This window comes from Scyliorhinus canicula, chromosome 11 (assembly GCF_902713615.1).
Source record: "Scyliorhinus canicula chromosome 11, sScyCan1.1, whole genome shotgun sequence".
Taxonomy (NCBI): Eukaryota; Metazoa; Chordata; class Chondrichthyes; order Carcharhiniformes; family Scyliorhinidae; genus Scyliorhinus; species Scyliorhinus canicula.
Window position 1 is genome coordinate 23,615,442 of NC_052156.1, and position 20,514 is coordinate 23,635,955.

At 52.9% G+C, this 20,514-nt stretch overlaps 1 protein-coding gene across 1 annotated transcript in view; it reads right to left on the reverse strand.

Moving 5' to 3' along the window:
- stab1 (stabilin 1) overlaps nt 1–20,514 on the reverse strand; it is a 324,671-nt gene that overhangs the window by 31,032 nt on the left and 273,125 nt on the right. The window contains exons 60-62 of the mRNA XM_038812582.1: nt 19,345–19,486; nt 15,679–15,812; nt 127–292 (exon numbers count right to left, since the gene is read on the reverse strand). Of these exons, the coding sequence (XP_038668510.1) occupies nt 127–292; nt 15,679–15,812; nt 19,345–19,486 (442 nt within the window). The remainder of the gene's footprint in view (nt 1–126; nt 293–15,678; nt 15,813–19,344; nt 19,487–20,514) is intronic.

The window sequence follows — 20,514 nt, forward strand, 5'->3', positions numbered from 1 at the left end:
AAAATACCAACTAATTAGTGTTCCTTAAAGCGTTTGCAAATCAAACACAGCATTGTTTTGTTTAGAAAAACTAAATTAGCGAACCAGCAAGTAAGAGCCAAAGAATGTATTGAATTCCTCACTTACCTTGCTCTCGAAAGCAGTAAGCATCCCAAAGCTCACTCAGATTTGTTCGCACTCCGTAATCAATGATACCAATCTTGTTGGAGCCACAGTTAGGGTTTGAATGGGTTGTGGGATACCCTGCCTTTTTATCAATCATCCATCCGACAATACACAGGTGGAAACCAAACTATGCAGATAAATCAAAGATGTAATTGTTAAATTGAAGAAACGTCACAGACCTTAAAAATTAACATTGTTTCTCTCTCCATTGATGCAGCCTGACCTGCTGAGCATTTCCAGCCTTTTCGGGTTTTATTTCCGATTTCCAGCATCCCAGTATTTTCATTTGGTGTTTTTCATGAAGAGCCCATTTAATTACAGGGAACCAATATTCTGTCAACCAGTTGCTGTTGGATCCATTGATACTTCAGTTTTAATACCAGTTTGTTGGCAATTAATTGGATAAATATTTTACATTTAATCTATGTTAAAAACATATAATATAATGTGCAATGAACCATTTAATCATCACTATACCAACAGCAGCCTGATTATTGATTATGTTTTAGCACCATCTTACTGATCATACCACATTTACTGTTGACTCTTGCAGTCCCATAAACCATTAATGTTCCCATCAGAAATGAGCACAGTGGTTTATTAAGATTGTTAACACTCTGCATCAAGTCTTCTGCAGCTTTTGAATTTTCCAAATATTTTCTTTTAATAGATTTATTCTATTACATCAGTCAATATATTTATCCAGTATGTGGAATATCCTCCGATAATTTTATTGCACTTTGAAAACTGAACGTTTGTGTAAGTACTGAAGAATTGATGTGCTGGCTTTATGCTGAAGAGGTAGGTATGTGGAAACGCAGATGGGCAGCTTCAAAACTCTTTGGAAGACGCATAGGGAATTCATAATGCCAAAGTACAAAGGGACCTGGGAGTGCTAGTCGAGGATTCCCTAAAGGTAAACATGCAGGTTGAATCCGTGATTAAGAAAGCGAATACAATGTTGTCATTTATCTCAAGAGGGTTGGAATATAAAAGCAGCGATGTGCTACTGAGCCTTTATAAGGCTCTGGTTAGGCCCCATTTGGAGTACTGTGTCCAGTTTTGGGCCCCACATCTCAGGAAGGACATACTGGCACTGGAGCGTGTCCAGCGGAGATTCACACGGATGATCCCTGGAATGGCGGGTCTAACATATGAGGAACGGCTGAGGATCCTGGGATTGTATTCATTGGAGTTTAGAAGGTTAAGGGGAGATCTAATAGAAACTTACAAGATAATACATGGCTTAGAAAGGGTGGACGCAAAGAAACTGTTTCCGTTAGGCGAGGAGACGAGGACCCGTGGGCACAGCCTTAGAATTAGAGGGGGTAAATTCAGAACAGAAATGCGGAGACATTTCTTCAGCCAGAGAGTGGTGGGCCTGTGGAATTCATTGCCGCGGAGTGCAGTGGAGGCCGGGACGCTAAATGGCTTCAAGGCAGAGATAGATAAATTCTTGATGTCGCGAGGAATTAAGGGCTATGGGGAGAATGCTGGTAGGTGGAGTTGAAATGCCCATCAGCCATGATTGAATGGCGGAGTGGACTCGATGGGCCAAATGGCCTTACTTCCACTCCTATGTCTTATGGTCTTATGGAACAAAAGGAAAACAAAGAGAAGAGTGCAAAGCTTCCTAAAGGCTCACATTAATTGCACTGAGGGACAGAAGCCCCGGAACCAAGTGCGGCCTGAGTCCAGCCTCAAAACCCTATTTTGTCCAGTTGTGGTTATATTTGTTGGTTTTCCCGGTTTGAATTTCATGGAACTAGAGGTCAAGACGTTTTCAAGCACTAATGTATGCACCATATGGTATCACGTCAAGATCTGTTAGAGGTGGCAAGCTTGGGATATATGCGCATTAATGGGAACATCGATTTTAAAAAATAAATTTAGAGTACCCAATTATTTTTTTCCAATTAAGGGGCAATTTAGTGGCCAATCTACCTACCCTGCACATCTTTGGTTGTGGGCGTGAGACCCTCGCGGACACGGGGAGAATGTGCAAACTCCACACGGACAGTGACTCGGGAGCGGGTTGGAACCCGGGTCCTCAGTGCCGTAGGCAGCAGTGCTAACCACTGCACCACCGGAACATCAATTTTAACTTCATTTGTGATAGAATAGATAGAACAGTACAGCACAGAACAGGCCCTTCGGCCCTCGATGTTGTGCCGAGCAATGATCACCCTACTTAAACCCACGTAACCCGTATACCCGTAACCCAACAATCCCCCATTAACCTTACACTACGGGCAATTTAGCATGGCCAATCCACCTAACCCGCACATCTTTGGACTGTGGGAGGAAACCGGAGCACCCGGAGGAAACCCACGCACACACGGGGAGGACGTGCAGACTCCACACAGACAGTGACCCAGCCGGGAATCGAACCTGGGACCCTGGAGCTGTGAAGCATTGATGCTAACCACCATGCTACCGTGAGGCCCCCAAATCTCCTATGCAGTTCATGAGGACTTAAACTTGGACACCACAGCTCAGGGGCACTGATCTCAATCAGGGTGTTATCTCAATATCCTCAACCCAGGAATTGGAAACATTAGCCCAGATTCTCTAAAAGATAACTATTCAGCTGCACCTGCTTGAACTCTTCATAATTGAAGACTAGACCTACTGTCATCCCTGGAATCTTGGGCGGGATTCTCCCATCCCGCGGCAGAGTGCCCGCGCCGTCGTAAACGGCGTCGCGTTTTACGACGGCGTCAGGGGCCCGATCCGACGACTCAGCCCGCAAAAGGGGCCAGCATGGGCGCGTCGAGAAGCATGGGCGTGGCGCCATACTGGCATCATTCGTGCAACCCCCCAATGACACGGCACCGAGTCGCTTAAAATGTGCGCGAGTGCCACAAAGTCACGAGACCGGCGAGATGGATGCTCCCTGCCGTGCCGCCCCGAGGTTCCGTGATCACGATCTAGAGACGCTGCTGGACGCGGTCGATAGGAAGGCGATCCTGTGCTGTCGACGTGGCCACCGGCACCCTGCCAGCACAGTGCGCAGGAATTGGCGTGAGGTGGGCCTTGCGGTAAGCGCGGTGGGGCAAACCCCACGGATGGCTGAGCAGTGTCGCAAGAAGATGCACAACCTGACGTGGGCAGCCAGGGTGAGTGCACCGAGATGTCCCCCTGGCACCACCCAACCTCTACAAGCCACACATGTGACAATAACCCCTCCCCCCAGGAGTGTTGCCACACTTCACCCTCATGGGCTGCACACCCCTGAGAGCCGCCGTGGCCGGGTGCCCAGTGCTCTCATGCCATCATATAGGCGACATCTGCGCAGGATGCTTTCTACCGACTTACTCTGATGCTTTGCTGCCCCCCCCCCTCCCCCTCAGGAGGCGCACCAGCAAGTGAGAGTCCCCTGCCTGCCTATACTCCCCCAGCACACACCCTCACCCCAATCCCCCTCCCCAGCACACACCCTCACCCCATCCCACACACCCTCACCCCACCCCCCAGTACATACCCGCATCCCAATCCCCCCCCCAGCACACACCCTCACCACATCCCACCCCCCCAGCACACACCCTCACCCCATCCCACACACCCTCACCCCACCCCAGTACATACCCTCATCCCAATCCCCCCACAGCACACACCCTCACCCCAATCCCCACCCCCCCAGCACACACCCTCACCCCATCCCACACACCCTCACCCCACCCCCCAGTACATACCCTCACCCCAATCCCCACCCCCCCAGTACACACCCTCACCCCAACCCCCCACTATACCCCCTCACCCTAGTCCACGTGTGTAACGATACATGCTGCATTGTGTGTTGCAGGACCTGCCGCTGATCGTCCCAGACCACCTGGCACTGCTCGGACCCCACAAGTGACAGGTAGAAATGCCCCAGGGACGGACGCCACGGTGGGGAGGGCAGACGACAATGAAGGCCTTCCTCCATCACTGTGACACAGCAGTTGGACACACAGAGGACTGAGATCCAGGACAGTGATGAACAGAGGATGGACACCCAGGACAGTGACAGCCCCGAAATGGGGACGATGGACACTGACGCGCACGACAGTCAGGACAGTGATGCACAGACGGCGTCAAGCCAGGACACTGACACACAGATGACGGACAGATCGGACAGTGCATCTCAGATGGGGGGGACAGAAAGAACACCGGCTCAGGGCTCGACGCAGGAACCCTTAGACTCTGGGCCCGATGACGACCCAGACTTGGCGTCACTGCACTCACCCACACCCCCCACCATCGCAGAGACCTGCACCTTGGTTGGGCACTTTAGTGATGAGGCTTCTGGGACACAGACTGGTGCGCACCACACAGCCGTACCGGTACAGCAGGTGGAGATAGGAGCAGCCGAGGGGCCGCACGGCCGGAGGGCAGCCCAGTCCCAGCAACCAGCTGCCGCCCAGACGTTTCCCGGGTTCCTAAATTTTCCAGTCCCACCCATAGACCCGATGCAGTTAGAAATCCAGGGACTAGACAACGGGACGAAGGCCAGCCTCCAACAACTGCAGACGCAGGTGGAGGAGTCCATCCAGGTCCAGGAGCAGGGAGTGGTGCCAGTCATGGCTGCCACCCAGGCCGACACTGCATGGGTGGCGATCGCGGTGGAGGCAATTGGTGCAACAGTTTCGGCCATGGGTCAGGTTATGCAAGGCGTGGAGATCTTCGAACATTGGCTTCGCTGCTTCAAGGCCTACCTCGATTCTGCCACAACGCCTCCCACTGAAACCCTCAAGCTGCGACTCCTCCATGCTCGGGTGAGCCATTGAATCTCCGTGATGATCGAGAAAGCTGCCACATAGGGAGCACGGAGAGCTTCGTCCACCCTGACACGGTAAGGCGCTGCTCCCTCCACATCTACCCCGCATCCCAAACAATCTCCCTTGCCTCCGGTTCCCTCTCGGTTCAGGTCTGGGTGTACTGTATCGCTAATCTCGTGATGCAGACCGCAGAGTATGCTTGTTTTAAGCTGTACATCCTCCCTCACCTCTGTGGTCCCCTACTGCTCGGGTTAAACTTCCAATGCAGTCACCAAAGCCTGACCCTACAGTTCGACGGACCCTTGCCCCCCCCCCCCCCCTCACGGTATGCAGCCTTGCGACCCCCTTCGCTCTTTGCGATCCTCACTCCCGACTGTAAGCCCATCGCCACCAGGAGCAGGCTGTACAGTTCCCAAGACATGGCTTTTATCAAGTCAGAGGTCCTGTGACTGTTGAGTGAAGGGATCATCAAGGCCAGCAACAGCCCCTGGAGAGCGCAAGTGGTGGTCGTCCGGACTGGGGAGAAGAATTGGATGGTTGTGGACTACAGCCAGACCATTAACCGGTTCACGCAACTGGATGCGTACCCCCTCCCCCACATAGCGGAGATGGTCAACCAGATCGCACAATACCGTGTGTTCTCAACGGTCAGTCTGAAGTCGACCTACCACCAGCTCCCAATCCGCCCGGAAGATCGCCACTACACTGCCTTTGAAGCAGCCGGCCGACTCTTCCACTTCCTCAGGGTCCCCTTCGGCGTCACTAATGGACCGAATGGTGGACCAGTACGGTTTGCGGGCTACATACTCGTACTTGGACAATGTTACCATCTGCGGCCATGATCAGCAGGACCATGACGCCAACCTTCAGAGGTTCCTTCAGGCCGCGACACTCAACCAGGCGGGCAGGCCAGTAGCATTCTTCTCCAGAACCCTCCACGCTTCCGAAATCCAACACTCCTTGGTCAAGAAGGAAGCACAAGCCATAGTGGAAGCTGTGCGGCACTGGAGGCACTACCTAGCCGGTAGGAGGCTCACCCTCATCACCAGCGGTCGGTCGCCTTCGTGTTTGACAACGCACAACGGGGCAAAATAAAAATTGACAAAATCTTGAGGTGGAGGATCGAACTCTCCACCTACAATTACGATATCAAGTATCACCCTGGAAAGCTCAATGAGCCCCCAGATGCCCTGTCCCGCGGCACATGCGCCAGCGCGCAAGGTGACCGACTTCGGGCTATCCACGATGACCTACGCCACCCGGGGGTCACCAGCTTACTCACTTTATTAAGGCCCCCAATCTGCCCGTCTCCACCGAGGCGGTCAAGGCCATGACTAGGGATTGCCAGGTCTGCGCGGAGTGCAAACCGCACTTCTACCGACCAGATGGCCCGCCTGGTAAAGGCCTCCCGGCCCTTTGAGCGCCTAAGTATTGACTTCAAAGGGCCCCTCCCCTCCACCAACCATAATATGTACTTTCTAACGGTTGTTGATGAGTACTCCCACTTCCCCTTCGCCGTCCCCTGCCCCGACATGACCTCGGCCACTGTGATAAAAGCACTGCACAGCATCTTCACATTGTTCGGTTTCCCTGCGTACGTCCACAGCGACCGGGGCACATCGTTCATGAGCGATGAGCTACGTCAGTACCTGCTCAGCAAAGGCATCGCCTCGAGCAGGACTACGAGCTATAACCCGCAGGGAATCGGGCAGGTGGAGAGGGAGAACGCGACGGTGTGGAAGGAAATCCTTCCGGCCCTCCAGTCTAGAAGTCTCCCGACCCCTGCTGGCAGGAGGGTCTCCACAACACCCTCCACTCCATTAGATCACTCCTCTGCACAGCCACGATCAAGACCCCTCACGACCGTTTGTTTGTCTTCCCTAGGAAGTGCATCTCCGGGGTCTCGCTTCCATCTTGGCTTACAGCTCTGGGACCTGTCCTTCTCCGGAGGCATATGAGGAGCCATAAGACTGGCCCGCTAGTCGAGAGGGTCCAGCTGCTGTACGCCAACCCCCAGTACGCCTACATCGCGCACTAGGACGGACGGCAAGATGCGGTCTCCCTACAAGACCTGGCGCCAGCTGGTTCCCCTGCCAACGCGCCCCCCTCCCCGCGGCCCGCCGTTACCCCCAGCGCCCCGTACGCCCCCCTGGGTCTCCTGTACTGTCCCGCGCCGGCAATGCTACCACCCACCACCCTCCTGCCTACCCCAACCGTCTCCGACACACCGGACTGAAGCTCAAGCTCCAGACACAAAGCCCCCGGAATCACCATCTGCAAAAACCGTGCCCGCCGCATCGCCAGAGCTGAGGAGGTCCAAAAGAACGATCCGGCCTTCAGACAGACTGAATATCTAATGACCCCACGTTACTCCTGATGGAACCATAAATTCACCAGACATGTGTTTCCGATGTGAATCTAGGCTTTAATCGACTTACTTCAGAGCCAGCCTGTTACCTATCGATGAACTCGTAGTGACCCAGGCTGACTCTCGACATGGGTATTTATACAGCTGCACTAGGGGAAGGAGTCATGGGCGGAGCCAAGGGTGGAGCCCAGTACAAGTTCCTGAGTGCTCCCAGCGCAACTCCCCCTAGTGGTAGGATAGCGCTACTGCGCTTACAAAGACAGTGTGAATTAACATATATATTACATTCACCACATTCACCCCCTTCAAAAAAATCAAGTCCGGCGGGGGTGGTGGTCTAGTCTATAAAGTCAGTCTGTTCGGTGGTCGGATTGTCCGCTGAGATCTGCGGAACACCGGGGTTGCAGCCTCTTGCGATGGCTGGATGGATGTAGTGTGCTGGGGTACGATGGGGGACTCCAGGGAGGGTTCTATCCGAGCTTCATACTCTCCTGGTTTGACTGGAGACTGGGGGCGCTGGGGGCTGGCTGGCGTGGGGGCGCAGAACTGGTGGAGCGAGCCCGTGGGCTCGGGAGCGCAAGGGGGCGGCAGCATGGGGTGTAGGGTGAGAGATCCTTCTGTGGGGGTAGAGGGGGCGCTGGATCCGGCGGGTGCCAGATCCCGGAGGGATACAGTGTCCTGACGGCCGTCAGGGAACTCGACGAATGCGTACTGGGGGTTGGATGGGAGCAGGCGTACCTTCTCCACAAGGGGGTCGGTTTTGTGCGCCCTGACGTGTTTTCTCAGGGAGTACGGGGCCCGGCGTCCTCAGCCATGCCGGAAGTGAGACCCCCGTGGTAGTGCCCCTGGAAAAAATGAAGAGCCTCTCGTGAGGGGTCTGGTTGGTCGCCGTACACAAAAGGGACCTAATAGCTTGGAGCGCGTCTGGGAGGACTTCCTGCCACTGGGAGACTTGGAGCTTTCTAGACCGGAGGGTCAGTAGGACGGTCTTCCAGACCGTCGCGTTCTCCCTTTCCACCTGCCCGTTCCCCCTGGGGTTGTAGCTGGTAGTCCTGCTTGAGGCAATGCCCTTGTCGTGCTGGTACTGACGCAGCTCGTCGCTCATAAAGGACGAACCCCGGTCGCTGTGTACGTAGCTGGGAAAACCAAACAGGGTAAAGATGCTATGCAGGGCCCTAATGACTGTGTGGGAGGTCATGTCGGGGCACCGGATAGCGAATGGGAAACGGGAGAACTCGTCTACGACGTTCAAGAAGTAAACGTTCTTGTTAGTTAAGGGGAGTGGCCCTTTGAAATCAATCGCGAGGCGTTCAAAGGGCCTAGAAGCCTTGACCAGGTGGGCCCAGTCTGGTCTACAGAAGTGCGGTTTGCACTGCGCACGGATCGGGCAGTCCCTGGTGATCGCTTTTACCTCCTCGTTGGAGAAAGGCAGGTTTCGGGCCCTGATGTAGTGGGCGAGCCGGGTGACCCCCGGGTGGCAGAGGTCATTGTGGATGCTTTTTAATCGGTCGATCTGCACGCTGGCGCATGTCCCGCGGGATAGGGCATCCGGAGGCGCATTGAGCTTCCCTGGTCGATATTTGATATCGTAATTGTAGGTGGAGAGTTCGATCCTGCACCTCAGAATTTTATCGTTTTTTATTTTGCCCCTTTGCGAGTTGTCAAACATGAAGGCAACCAATCTTTGGTCGGTGATGAGGGTGAACCTCCTACCTGCGAGGTAGTGCCTCCAGTGACGGATAGCCTCCACAATGGCTTGTGCTTCTTTCTCGACTGAAGAGTGTCGGAGTTCTGAAGCGGAGAGGGTACGGGAGAAAAATGCAACGGGTCTCCCTGCTTGATTTAACGTGGCTGCAAGAGCTACCTCTGAGGCGTCGCTCTCTACCTGAAATGGGGTGGATTCATCCACCACCCACATGGCCGCTTTGGCGATGTCCACCTTGATGCCGTCAAAGGCCTGGCGTGCCTCGGCTGACAGGGGAAATCGTGTGGTCCTAAAAAGTGGGCGGGCTTTGTCCGCATATTGAGGGACCCACTGGGCGTAGTAGGAAAAGAAACCCAAGCACCGTTTGAGGGCCTTGGGGCAATGAGGGGGAGGGAGTTCTAAGAGCATACGGTCCGGGTCGGGGCCCAGGACTCCGTTTTTCACGACATAGCCAAGGACGGCTAGTCTGGATGTGCGGAAAACGCATTTCTCCCTGTTGTACGTGAGGTTCAGTTTCTGTGCCATCTGGAGAAAATGGTGCAGGTTGGCGTCGTGGTCCTGCTGGTCATAGCTGCAGATGGTGACATTGTCCAGATACGGAAACGTGGCCCGCAGCCCGTACTGGTCCACCATTCGGTCCATTGCTCGTTGGAACACCGAGACCCCATTAGTGACGCCGAAAGGGACCCGGAGGAAATGGAAGAGGCGGCCATCGGCCTCGAATGCCGTGTAGTGGCGGTCCTCTGGGCGGATTGGGAGCTGGTGGTATGCAGACTTCAGGTCCACCGTGGAAAAGAGCCGGTACTGGGCGATCTGGTTTATCATGTCTGCAATCCTGGGGAGGGGATACGCGTCGAGGAGCGTAAATCTATTTATAGTCTGACTGTAGTCGACCACCGTACGGAATTTTTCCCCGGTCTTAACGCCCACCACCTGAGTTCTCCAGGGACTATTGCTGGCCTCTATAACCCTCTCACTGAGTAGCCTTCGGACCTCTGCTCTGACAAATACCCTATCCTGCAGGCTATACCGCCTGCTACGAGTGGCTACAGGTTTGCAGTCCTTAGTGAGATTGGCAAAGAGAGCAGGGGGGGAATTTGCAGCGTAGCGAGGCTGCAGATCGTGAGTGGGGGCAGGGGCCCTCCGAAGCTGAGGGTGAGGCTCTTGAGGTTGCATTGGAAGTCTAGGCCTAATAAGTGTGGCGCGCAGAGTTCGGGCAAAATGTAGAGTTTGAATTTCGAGTAACTAGCGCCTCGGATCGTGAGTGTCGCGGCGGTGCGCCCCTGGATCTGGACCGAGTGGGAGCCTGAAGCGAGCGCGATAGTTTGCTGCACGGGGAAAACGGGGAGCGAACAGCGTCTTACCAGGTTTGTATGTATGAAGCTCTCTGTGCTCCCGGAGTTGAAGAGACATGACGTTTTGTACCTGTTGATATGGACCTCCGCCATCGAGTTTCGTAGATTCTTTGGTCGTGATTCGTCCAGGGTGACCGCGCTGAGTTGCGGGTAGTCGGCGGCTCGATCAGCTGTGCTGCAGTGGCCCCGTGATGACTGCCCTCTGAGTTCATAGTCTAATTCGAATTCCTCCGCTGAGTTGCCCGGGCGCGGAGATGCCGATCGGGCCCGTGGATCGCACGTGGCGGGCGGCAGGGAAGATGGCGTCCGAGATGGCAGCCCCCATGAGTCGCACGTGTCGGGCGGCGAGGAAGATGGTGTCCAAGATGGCGGCCCCCATGAGTCGCACGAGGCCGGCCGCGTGGTGGAGGTTTTCCAAGATGGCCGCCCCCATGGATCGCACGTGGCTGGAGGGGACGTAGTCGGGGCATAGGCCGCAGCGTTATGGGCCCCGCGGGGCTGCGAGTGAGGGAAGCGATTACTACGAGTCGCTGGGGAGTTAGGAGCTGGGGCCCTTTTTGCGAGGCACACTCTTGCGTAATGCCCTTTTCGCCCGCAGCTGCTGCAGGTCGTGTTGCGGGCCGGGCAGTGCTGCCGCGGGTGCTGATTCTGGCCGCAGAAGTGGCAGGCTGGAGCAGCATAGTGGCTGGCTGGAGCAGCATGGTGGCTGGGCGGCAGCGTAGCACAGGCCTGGGGGAGTCGCTGGTTGGGGGCCCATGATTGGGTCGCTGGGAACGAGTTAAGGCTGCGGAAGGAGACCTCCATTGTGGTAGCAGCTTCCACAGTCATTTCTAAGTCCTGGGCCCCCTTTTCCAGCAGTCGTTGGCGCACATAGTTAGACCTGAGGCCCGCTACAAAAACATTGCGTACCGCCAATTCCCTGTGTTCAGCCGCGGTAACCGCTTGGAAATTACAGTCATTGGACAAATTATTAAGTTCTCTCAGGAATTCGGCGAGTGATTCCGTAGGCCGCTGACGGCGAGTCGTGAACACATGGCGTGCGTAAACTTCGTTAATGGGCCTCACATATACCTTATCGAGAAATGCTAGCGCCGCAGCATATGAACTGGCCAAGTTTAGTTGTGTAGAGATTCTGTGGCTCACCCTCGCGTGCAGTAGACTTAGCTTCTGATCCTCTGTAGTTTCGGCTGTGCTCGCTTCGGCCAGGTAGGCCTTGAAGCACCGGATCCAGTGGGAAAAGATTTCTTTAGCCTCTGCATCCTGCGGGTTGAGTTCCAGGCATCCAGGCTTGAGGGCCAATTCCATAATCGATCTTTACTGTTCTTAAGTCGATTAAATTGATGGCACCATCAATTCACCAGACACGTGTTTCCGATGTGAATCTAGGCTTTAATCGACTTACTTCAGAGCCAGCCTGTTTCCTGTCGAAGAACTCGTAGTGACCCAGGCTGACTCTGGACACGGGTATTTATACAGCTGCACTAGGGGGAAGAGTCATGGGCGGAGCCAAGGGTGGAGCCCAGTAAAAGTTCCTGAGTGCTCCCAGCGCAACTCCCCCTAGTGGTAGGATAGCGCTACTGCGCTTACAAAGGCAGTGTGAATTAACATATATATTACATTCACCACAACTCCTGCTGGACTTGATTTTTTAACAGGGGGTGAATATGGTGAATGTATTCACCTAATGCATAAGCTGTCTGTATAACGATGTGACCTATGACCTGGAAGTGATGATGCAGGCTACCTCCAAGTCCTGTACTGCAACCCCGGTGGGCTCCGCCTCTGGCTCCACCCTCACCGGGGCCATATATAGACCGGCCACCTGTGGATGGCACTCATTTGTACAGCCGACTCTGGCAGGCGAGTTCTCACGGTCTCACAGTGAATTGACGGTATAACAACGTGCATGCGTCATCCGTGGCCCACGACAGGGCTGCCCCCTCACAGGCAACCATCTGCCAGAGCCAGCTGGACATTGCAGCCGTGCTCTGCAGTCAGGCCGTGTCTCAGCAGACCATCGCTGAGAGCATCGGCGGCATTGCCCAGGTGATGGCCCAGTCTCAGCAGGCCATCTCTGAGAGCATCGGCGGCATTGCCCAGGTGATGGCCCAGTCTCAGCAGGCCATCTCTGAGAGCATCAGCAGCATTGCCCAGGTGATGACCCAGTCTCAGCAGGCCATCTCAGAGCATCGGCGGCATTGCCCAGGCGATGGCTCAGTCTCAGCAGGCCATCGCTGAGAGCATCAGCAGCATTGCCCAGGTGATGGCTCAGTCTCAGCAGGCCATCGCTGAGAGCATCAGCAGCATTGCCCAGGTGATGACCCAGTCTCAGCAGGCCATCTCAGAGCATCGGCGGCATTGCCCAGGCGATGGCTCAGTCTCAGCAGGCCATCGCTGAGAGCATCAGCAGCATTGCCCAGGCGATGGCTCAGTCTCAGCAGGCCATCTCTGAGAGCATCGGCGGCCTCGCCTAGATGCTGGATGGCGTCGCACAAGCACAGAGGGAGGTGTCGCAGTCCCAGACAGGAATGGCCCACTCCCTGAGCTCCATCGCTGCTGACATTCAGACCCTGGTCGATACCGCAGCGGGCCTCCAGGACTGGCAGCGCCAGGTGTCGGGGGTGCCTCGGGGCTTGTCTCCACTCACACCCACGTCCCATAGAGAGGCCCGGGGGCCACCGGGCACCCCAAGGGAAGGGGAGGTTCCGGGGCCCGTCCCGGTAACTCCTGCAAGGGAGGTCCCGGAACACCGCAGATCCTCGGATTCCCCCTTCCCGTCCCTGGCGCATCTGGTGGGCAATGGGCAGAACCGGGTGGCACCAAGCCATTCAGCACGCCTGCGGAGCAGCCTAGCCCATCCAAGCTGGGCCGCCCCAGGAAACGCACGCCAACGGGGAGCCAAGTCGCAGAGCCGGAGTCTCAGCAGTCTGCCTCCACTCCTGCTGTACCGTCTGGGGAAACACCTAGACGTAGTGGTAGGGCCTGTAAGGCCAAGAAGTTTTACACCTAGTAAACTGGCACGGGTGCAGAGCACAGTATATTTATAGGGGCTAGAGCACTTGTATGTTCCCATTACAATTAAACTCACTGTTACGCCAATGCAAGATGCCTCTGTCCTATGTCCAGTAGCAGTGGGGTCGTGAACAGAACTGACTGGCACTGTGTTCGAAGATTGGTGGAACGGTGAGCCCAGGTGGGTGTAAAGACTCCCCCCGCCGTACTCAGCACCCCGCCGCCAGCTGCCCAACATGTCCATGTGATGGAGTGTCCGTTACACGCACAGGGACCATTCACGTGGAGGGTGTAGCGGTGGCCTTAAGTCAGACATGGGCTAACGATTTGGAGCTCACAGCTCATCGCAGAGCGGGTTGTCATCATCCTTCATGGCATTGATCACACCTGCTTCCACAGGCAATCGTGTGAGACCAGCCCGTTGTGCTGCAGTTGGAGGGTGCTGTGCATGTGGTGGTGTGGCAGGTAAGGTAGTCGGGTGGTATGGGAGGTGAGGATGCTGGGTGGTGAGGTGGGGTGGTACGGTGGTGCCAGTGCCCCTTCTCAGAGAGCCTCTACCCCCCGAATTGGTGAAATGTGTGGCTATTAACACGTGCCGCTGGCCAAGCCGGCGGCGTCGTGCAGCCTCCCGTCCATAACCCGCCTCCCTCTGTTGCCCGCCTTGTCCCCATCCTCCTCATCTGGAGAGGTGTCCCCTCCCGTGGCCTCCCCCTTTGCCCCCTCCTCCTCCTCCTCCTCCAGCACATCACCCCCTGCTGGGCAATATTGTGGAGAACAGCAGACAACAACAATGCGGCTGACCCTCTCCGAATGGCTGGTGCCCAAACATTGTGACATGCAGGGGTGGGGGAGGGTATACAACATGTTTAAGGATGGCGCATGGTCCCCTCTACAGCCAGGAACCCTGGGGTACATGTCTGCCCCGGCTTGCTGATTGCTCCACAGCCATGCATGCACCCAGACCCCTGGCCACACCCTCCGTGCGCCGCCCAGTACAGCCGGTCCCTCCTGATAGCATCATCATTGGATGGCTATGCCCTCACTGGGGGATGCCGATTACCGCCGATGGATGGTGGCTGCTGGGAGATCTGCCCCTAGTGGGGTGCCGCACCCATGGGCAAGGCCCGGGGATGTGCGGGCGGATAGCGCCCAGGGCTGGTGCCCATCACCCTGGCTGCCGTTCTGGCGGCAGTGGCTCTGGCCCTGCACTGGCATGGCGGCTGGCAAGTTGTCCACATGCGCCCCCCGTCCCGCACCCCCCTCCCGATCATGGAGGCCCCCCCCCAAGCATAGAGGCCCAGCCCCCCACAACATGGAGGACCCACTCCGCCAACATAGAGGTCCACCCCCCCCGAACATAGAGGCCCCGCCCCTCCAGCATAGAGCCCGACACCCCCCTGACCATAGAGGCCCTGCCCCCGCAGCATAGAGGCCCAGCCCTCCCACATCATGGAGGACCCACCCCGCCAACATAGAGGCCCGGCCCCCCTCCCTGAACATAGAGGCCCCGTCCCCCCAGCATAGAGCCCCCCCCCCCCCCCCCCCCCCCCCCCACAACATGGAGGATCTGCCCTGCCAACATAGAGGCCCGGCCCTCCTCCCTGAACATAGAGGCCCCGTCTGTCCCCGTCCCGAGAGTGTCATGATTGCAATATGCCGGCTGCTCACCTCCTCTCCCGTACTGTCAGCCAGCACGACTGGCTGACGATTTTTATTTGCAGGTGCGAACGGCGCTCGGCCCATCCAGGCCGCAGAATCAATGGAACACCGGAGAATCGCGGGACTTGCCCCCTCTGCCGATTCTCCGGGCGGCGCGGCATGGTTTACGATTAGGCCATTGATGCCGGGTGGGAGAATGACGGGACGGCGTCACATCGACGCCGCGTGAAAAATTGGCGCGATCAACAATTCTCTGACCCAGCGTGGGGTCAGAGATTCCCACCCCATGTGTCTGCAGTAGTTATCTTTTGGGGGAGGAAGAACAAGGAGAGATAATCAGAGGGAAAATAAAAGGAGGAGAATGATACAGGAAGATAGTAGAACACTCCTGACAGCAGGAAGATGGTGGGGTAACTGATGTGCTGTAGAAAGGGAACCACCCTTGTATTTCTGTTGGGTTCTTCATCACTGGCAGCACTTCAAAAATGTCATTGGAAATCAATGTGTCAATATGATCGAGCACTCTTACCTGGGGTTAATAAAGAGAGCTGCATCACTGAATAAAAATGTCATTCAAGATGCATCCATATGTAAAATTGACCTTTGCTTAACGTCTTGACCTCTGCTTAATACTTCAGTTATATGGACGCATACCTGCTGAGCAGTAGCAAGTTGTTCAAAACTTGCCAGAGTCGCCCCCTCAACGTTGCAGGCAGCTGTTGCACCTTCAAAGGTAAACTTGTTCTTCCCACTGGTTGACTGCAAATGGAATACTCCAGCAGTTGTATCTGGAAAATGAACAACATTGCTACATACAATGATCAAAATAACTGATGGTTAATTCACAACATGCCTGTGAAATAACAAACTCCTGAATCATTATTGTTCCCATGTAAAGTCCAAGAGAAGTGCATCCTAGGTGTTGTACGATCAGGCAAACTAAGAATATAAACACAAGGAACTGTTGTTTACAACCTTGCATTATTTTGGGACAGCTCTGTACATCGGTAGCTAATGCAAGTGACCTTTTGTTCACTCATGAGTCCAGATACCACACAGGCAAGCCTAATCCTTATCTGACCCGATAGCCATGCACCTTCACCATAGACTACTGAGCTTTTAAAAATATATATTTTTATGCAAGAAATTTTTAATTTTACAACATACAAAAGAGCTGCCTAACCGCTTTCCCTCACCAACTCAAACCTTATCTGGAGCTTATTCCTCTCCGCCAACAGCTCTGCCGTTGGGGCAGCAGAGCATTGACGATCTCGCGCAAGGATAGACTCCACCAACCTCTGAATCTCTGTTCAACCCAACTTATCTCTGTATGATTTAATCAAGTTAGACGTCTTACAACACCAGGTTAAAGTCCAACAGGTTTGCTTCAAATCACTACCTTTCGGAGCACTGCTCCTTCCTCAGGTTACTGTGAAAAGCCCCTAGTCGCCAGATTCCAGCGCCTGTTCGGGGAGGCCGGTACGGGAATTGAACCCGCGCTGCTGGCCTTGTTCTGCATTACAAGCCAGCTGTTTAGCCCAGTGCTAAACAAGCATAATGTAAGTTTGTACATAATGTTATGCACGCCCTCCGATCACTTGGTGGCATTGTAAACTCATCACGTCACCATGTGATCGAGGGAGTCTGGGGTTCATTGTGCTGGAAGATAGACATATTTGCAGTAGCTCCACAAGAGCTGTTTAGCGTTAATTGTTTGTTATTTAATTTATCCTAGTTATCTTATCACACAGTTTGTTCTATCATAAATTATTTAAAACTACATGTTCTGACGTACATCCTTCACTTCGGCCAGTCTACAGAATATGACAGCCCTCCCATCTGCATTCTTGAGTTTCCTTTGTCCACCTCAGGATCATTTCTTTAACCAAATAGCTGTGGAGTCGAACAATGATCGCCCATGGCAGCTCCCCAGATCTGGGATTCTGTCACAATGACCGGTGGGCCCGATCCACTTCGGGAGTGTTTGTGAAAACCCCCTCCCCCACCAGCTTCCCAAACATCTTTGTTACACTCTGTGACATTCGTATCTGCGGCAACCCATCAATCCTCAAAATTTGATGTCTGGAGCAATTCTACAGGTTGTTGACCTTGGCCTTCAATGTCTTCTGCCCCTCCGCCAACATTGCCACCTTTGCCTCCAAGGAGACGATCCGATCATCTTAATCTGTGACCATCTCCTCCACCTACCAGATCATCAGTCCTGTACTTCTAACTGTTGTTCCACCTTGTCCAGAGCTACCCGAATGGACTCAGTCACCTTTGTCAGATTGTCCGTGACCACCTGCCTTTGCTTCCTGAACTCCTCCACCAGAAATTCCACCAGCCTCTCAGTTGTCCACTGAGAGGGCAACAACGACACAGAGACCTCCGCCATTTTCTCCCCTCGTGCAACACGACAGCCTTCTGAGTTTAACGAGGACCCTTACTCGACTTATTCCTCGTACTGCAGCCTCTAGACATCCCACATCAGAGGAGAAATCCAATTTATCCAGAAATCCAATTTATGAGGTGGACAATACTTTTCCACCTCAGCAGCACCCATTAAATGGGCAAGACGGGCCAAAAAACAATTCCCCAAGCAGGAGTCACCTTATGGGCGACCATTCACTTCATGGCTGCCACCAGATGTTCCAACTATTGCGCTTTAAGCAAGGGGAAAACCTCTATGAAAGTATTCCCTTGGATGGGAAAGTGAGACTCATTGAACTGCACTCAGCACTGCTCCCATCTGAGAAGTGAGCAGGAACTTTGCAAGTTTGAATGGTTGTTATTGCTGTGATATTACTGGATTAATCATCTGCAGACCCGACTTCAAATCCCACCATGACAGTTCTGAACTTGAATTCAGTTAATTATCTAAATCAAAATAAAGATTGAAGAATCCTGCTTCGAAAGCTATGAAGAAATCCTCATAGTATTGAGTATATTAACAACAAATCTTTATTAACAACTCATAAACTATGTACATATATACAGAAGTGGGTACAGGTACAGAGCTGATGCCATCCTCGGTCTTTACTTCTCGTATGAGGAACGTTTGAGGACTCTGGGTCTGTACTCGTTGGAGTTTAGAAGGATGAGAGGGGATCTTATTGAAACATACAAGATACTGCGAGGCCTGGATAGAGTGGACGTGGAGAGGATGTTTCCACTTGTCGAAAAACTAGAACCAGAGGACACCATCTTAGATTAAAGGAACAATCCTTTAAAACAGAGATGAGGAGGATGTTTTCAGCCAGAGGATGGTGAATCTGTGGAACTCTTTGCCACAGAAGTCTGTGGAGGCCCAATCACTGAATATCTTTAAGACAGAGATAGGTTTTTGATTAATAAGGGGTCAGGGGTTATGGGGAGAAGGCAGGAGAATGGGGATGAGAAAATATCAGCCATGATTGAATGGCGGAGCAGACTCGATGGGCCAAGTGGCCTAATTCTGCTTCTATGTCTTATGGTCTTACTCATCTTTGTCCATCTCTAGATTGATCCTGCCTCTGTATCATGTGTCTTCTTACATCACTGTAGCAGGCCCAACTATTACCAAGATCCAGTATTGGTAAAAGTGACCATGAAGCTATTGGATTGTCAGGTAAACTCAACTGGTTCAGAAATGTCATTTCAGAAAGGAAACCTGCTCTTCTATATGTACTAGACTCACAGAAATATGGTTGACTCTTAACTGCTCATTGAGTTGCCTAGCAAATCGTTGCTACCATCTTACACACTCACTCCCTCCAACACTGGAACAACATGGCTGCAGTGTGTACCATCCACAAAATATATTGCAACAACTCCCTGAGGCTTCTTTGTCAGCATCTTCCAAACCGGTAAGCTCCTTCAATGGGAAGGATACAGGAATACCACCACCTCCAAGTTTTCATCCAGGTTGCACAATGTGCTGACTTGGAAACATATCACTGTTCCTTCATTGTTGCTACAATAGAATTCTGGAACTCCCTAACTAATGTTGGGGGTTAGCTACACCAGATGGATTGCAGCAATTCAAGAAGGTAGCTCACCACTACAATGACAATTAGAGATGGGCAATAAATGTGAGCATTGTCAATGCTGTCCATATCCCAGGAAGTAATAAATGTATTGTACACTAGCAACTGAATTGCTGAATCTTGACAATTTTTGTCCCCAAACTTATGCAAGGGATTGTTTCTGATTCAAGTTGCAGTAACTAAAACAGAAATTTCCTGGATTGATGCAAATAAAAGCATTGTTGTTAATATAACCTTAATCATAATACAAGAAAAAATGAATAAAATTATGCAAGGTAGCAAAATAAATTCTCACCTTGGAAGTGGAGATCAATGCAAAAGGCATTTGTATGACAGAGGTTCATTTCAAGGCAGCGGTCTACAGGAGGTTTGGCATTTACCAGGCACTGCATACCATCACCTCGGAATCCTTCCTTGCATTCACACCTCCGTTTGTTCTATAACAGAAGGTTTTTAAAAAATGTTTAGAATCAACTTATTTCATAATCTACAAGTTAAATATGCCAAAACTCAAAGGTTTTAAAATTATCAACATTATGGTGGTTGTCACAAAATTATTTCAAAATGTGTTCCATATTATTTTAAGAGCACAAATTAATTGCAGCACACATGAAAAAGTTAGAAAAACACCAAAATTGAATGTAGCTTATTAATCATAGCATCCCCACAGTGCAGAGGACGCCATTTGGCCCATCGAGTTTTGCACTGATCGTCTGAAAGAGCACCCTACCTAGGCCTAATCCCCGATCCTATAGTCGTAAACCCACCGAGGGGCAATTTAGCATATCTAATCCACGTTACCTGCACATTTTTGGATTGTGGGAGGAAACCGGAGCATCCGGAGGAAACTCACACACTACAGGGAGAACGTGCAAACTCCACACAGACAGTCACCCAAGGACAGAATCGAATCCAGGTGTCTGGCGCTGTGAGGCAGCAGTGCTAACCACTGTGCCGCCCCTTATTAAATACATCAAATACAAAAACTATGCTCAGAGTTAAAGGGAGGTCATGACTTTGTTTCCCTTTGACAAAGGGAGGTCATGTCTGACAAATATGTTACAGTTCTTTGAGGAAGTAAAAAGGAAGTCAGACAAATAAGAACCAGTGGACGTGATTTATTTAGATTTCCAGAAGGCCTTTAACAAGGTGCCACATAGGAGACCGTTAACTATGTTAAGAGCCCATGGTGTTAAGGGTAAGATCCTGGCATAGATAGAGGATTGGCTGACTGGCAGAAGGCAGAGAGTGGGGATATAGGGGTCTTTTTCAGGATGGCAGCCGGTGAGTTGTGGTGTGCCTCAGGGGTCTGTGCTGGGACAAGAACTTTTCACAATATACATTAATGATATGGAGGAAGGAACTGAAGGCACTGTTGCTAAGTTTGCAGATGGCACAAAGATCTGTTGAGGGGCAGGTAGTATTGAGGAAGCAAGGACGCTAGAGGATTTGGACAGGCTAGGAG